Source organism: Lytechinus variegatus, chromosome 12 (genome assembly GCF_018143015.1).
Source record: "Lytechinus variegatus isolate NC3 chromosome 12, Lvar_3.0, whole genome shotgun sequence".
Classification (NCBI taxonomy): domain Eukaryota; kingdom Metazoa; phylum Echinodermata; class Echinoidea; order Temnopleuroida; family Toxopneustidae; genus Lytechinus; species Lytechinus variegatus.
Genome location: NC_054751.1, coordinates 16,143,456 through 16,146,775, shown reverse-complemented (window position 1 = coordinate 16,146,775; position 3,320 = coordinate 16,143,456). Strand labels below are relative to the sequence as shown.

Below are 3,320 nucleotides of genomic sequence, written 5' to 3'. Positions count from 1 at the left end.
AAGCACTTCTAGAGGTCATCATCTTGGAAAGCAGGCACAAACAGGCTAAATGCACGTTTTTGTATCCTCTTAATATGTTTTCTCTGTGATGCGTCGAGTCCAGGGCCAAGCTGGTGCACAGTCATGACAGTAGTAGGCCTACTAGGATAGTAGGATAGTACCGCAGGGGGGGGGGGTCTACAAACCTCTCTTAATGAATCAATTCTTTCAAATGACGCCTATTGCTGAAGGAAAATTGGTGGTATCTTGATTTTTCCTGCAGATTTTGTATCCCTTCCAGGACACCCTTTTGGTTCTGTCGATAAAGTAGAATGGTAACCTGAAGCCGATTCGCACGATGAAGTGTGTCTCAACTTACGATGCGCTACATTCACCAGAGGAGAGTGTAACGGCGTGTCCATCGTAACCATGGCATCTTTGGAAACGTCCGTCCGGTGCAATGGGATGATGTCCGGACGTCTCTGCGTTCCATTCTCATAGACCGCCGGAAGCTTCTTAACCAGGTGCTCTTCAGGGAAGAAGACATTTCCATGTCCTGATGATCGAGATGATGGCATATGGTTACCTGGTAAACTGGACGGAGAAAATGGTACAAACCTCGACCTCGATTGGGGTACGGTTCCATGATGCATGTCATCGCAAGGTTGATACTCATATTTGTCCCGGTGTGTAGCGTTGACACCGAAAGCTGGGGAACCCGGCGGCGGTGACGTCCGGATAGGTAAAAATACGGAATCGGCTGGGATTTCCTGGTAGATGTCTTGTTTTGTGTGTTCACTTGGTAATGGTGGCAGCGGCATGTACTTCCGGTTGTCTTGGTTGGTCAAAGAGCGCTGCTTCAATAGGTGTCTGCTCGGTGACTTGAAAAGACAAGAATAAGGAGATTGAAATTAGATTTTGAAAATTAGTATAATTACTTATAGGCAGGCCTAAATGCACTTGGATATTAATTTTAAGATTGAAATGATAACTTCACTAATTCTTTTACAAGGTTAGATTTAAGAAGGGTCCATGCTGTTGGCTTATTTATAAAATGGGAATCTGAAAACCTTTGGATCAATAATAATATCTAAAGTATCATTTAGGAAAGAAAATTTATTTTGATTTTATTTCAATCTTAATTTTAGTTATCAGAGGATTGAGCAATCGGTTTGAAATAATACCTATTTAGAGATACTTACGATAGATAGACGGGATCTTGGAATGGGTACTTGGTAACCATTGTCTTCTGTGGCATCGCCAAATTTCTCGTAGAATGACTCCAGTCCATCCGCAATGGCCTGTCTCCAGTTCCTCTGCGCCACTCCGTGTGATTCTAATGGGATAGCTGGTGAGTGCAGAGGCATTTGTGATGTTGATGGTTGACAAGGTGGGTTCCAATCTGGGTCGAATGTCATATAGAATTCATTATTGTCTGGTTGTACGTTAACATCCGCCAGATCGCAGGATCTAGGGGCAGGTAAATGTAAGGATCTTCGGTATAATTTAGCATTTGTAGAGCCATTTGGAACAGTGTTGTCAAAAGAGTTGCAAGTCATGGTCTTCCTAACCGGCTTGGAAAGAAAAAACGCGTTGTTTTTGCTAAAATTACGGGACACTATATCAGGGTCAATGTAGCCGCAATCGGAACTGGTTCCTTGTGTCTTGGATAAAATAGCGCGTCGTTGTCTCAGACCAGCCTTGTCAAGCTGCTCATGTGAACGGACATTTCTGTGAACTGTACCTTTCAGTGATCTTGCCCGTGGAGTATCAAATTTACTAAGGTCGGGCACCCTCTCGTACTGCATCGGTTTTTCTTTGAATCGTCTAAGTAGACTTAGCTTTAGCATTTTATCAAGGAAACTTGAAAATGCCGTTTTCTTAGAATGTTTGTCCTCCAATGCTAGCATATATTTCCTTTTACATTCGTGGTGCGGAATAACTCCATTCACTCTAGCTGACCCATTTCTCTTCATCTTGTTCTTTTTCTCGCTTCGCGTCGCCCGCAAACCTTCGAACGCATAAGAATCGGACAAGGAGCGACGTCTATGTTCAAGAACAAAATCGTCCAGGTTAGTTTCGTGGGTTGGTGTAGATTGACTCTGAGTTCTTAGTGATCTACAGCCAAAGGCCACCGTAGTAGAAGTGGATTCCTGGTCCCACTGCTCACGATCAGGAGTCACGAAGTTACGCTGATACTCACCGGGATGGCTTGAATCACTGCTAGTGGGTGACGCTAACATGCAACTAGACGTCCTGAGTCTAAAGTCAACATGGTCAAATTGAAAATTCCCCACCCCCGGACTAGTGGGTGTGTCCTTTTGCAGAGACGGTTCACTTAGTGTCCGCGAGGCGCTTGTCCTTCGCTCACCTGAACTTGCGGAACATTCTGAGGAGTTGGCTTGATCAAATGACTCTCGCTTACTATTTTCAGGTTGCGTTGGATAGTGCAATTTAGCTGCATGTGTATAATAAAGGGTTTGAATTCGAGCGGGACTTGTATTGTTATTATTCGTATTAGTATTCTCAGAAAGAATGTGTTCTTGAAAACCAAGAGGAGGAAGGATCGGTAGTGGGTCCGTTTGAATTTGGGAATCACGCTTGCAGGGTCTTGGATGGGAAAGCCTTTGAAGCTGATCAAGTAACTTGCACAAACCTGAATAATCATCAGGCATTCCAGAGTTTTGGCAAAACGTCGTTGGGAAAGAAACTTCTCTTCCACTGTACGAGACTGGCTGGAATATGAAGTCAGGGGAAATCTGACCGCCTGGTCTTTTGTGACAAGAAGAAACACAGTGACATCCACAATAGTCATTACCTTTGGCGTCTTTTGGTACTTGGTTGGTATCATTCTGGTCTTTTGAAGAACAATCTACTTCAGTATATTTCGTGCATCGTTTGGTTTTGTTGCATTGCGCTCTAAAGCGACGGATAATCTTAGTTAAAAGAGGCGTTTCATTACCCTTCGGATCCATCATTCCTTCGCAAAAATGCCCTCTCCCGGGTCGTTCCAAATATTGATTGCTGTAATTTGGTAGTGTGATCAGAATCGCTGATCGCAGACGTCAATCAAAAATCTGAAAAAGAACAAAATAGATATGCATTAACATATTCAAATTAAAAAAAAAAGAGGTAAAGCAGATTGCGATTGCGCTTACGACAAATACATTTTACGAAATTGAAATATAAAGACCGATATCATTCTTAATGATAATTTACAACGACCTCATTTCCTTCCACATATTCCAAACTTCTAATTAGAGGTATAGGTTTACCGGTTAATTCAACGTTCACCATGTTCATGATAATTAAGAAATTAATGAAATTTATTTCACATTCGA

The 3,320-nt window shown here is 42.6% G+C and overlaps 1 protein-coding gene across 1 annotated transcript; it reads right to left on the bottom strand.

Moving 5' to 3' along the window:
- Positions 1 to 218: 218 nt before the first annotated feature.
- On the bottom strand, positions 219 to 3,028 carry LOC121425315. Its single transcript, XM_041621344.1, has 2 exons — positions 1,182 to 3,028; positions 219 to 860 (listed from the first exon to the last, which is right to left on the bottom strand). Exons 1-2 carry the CDS (start codon positions 2,955 to 2,957, stop codon positions 219 to 221), a joined length of 2,418 nt encoding a protein of 805 aa, XP_041477278.1. The 5' UTR covers positions 2,958 to 3,028.
- Between the last annotated feature and the right edge of the window lie 292 nt (positions 3,029 to 3,320).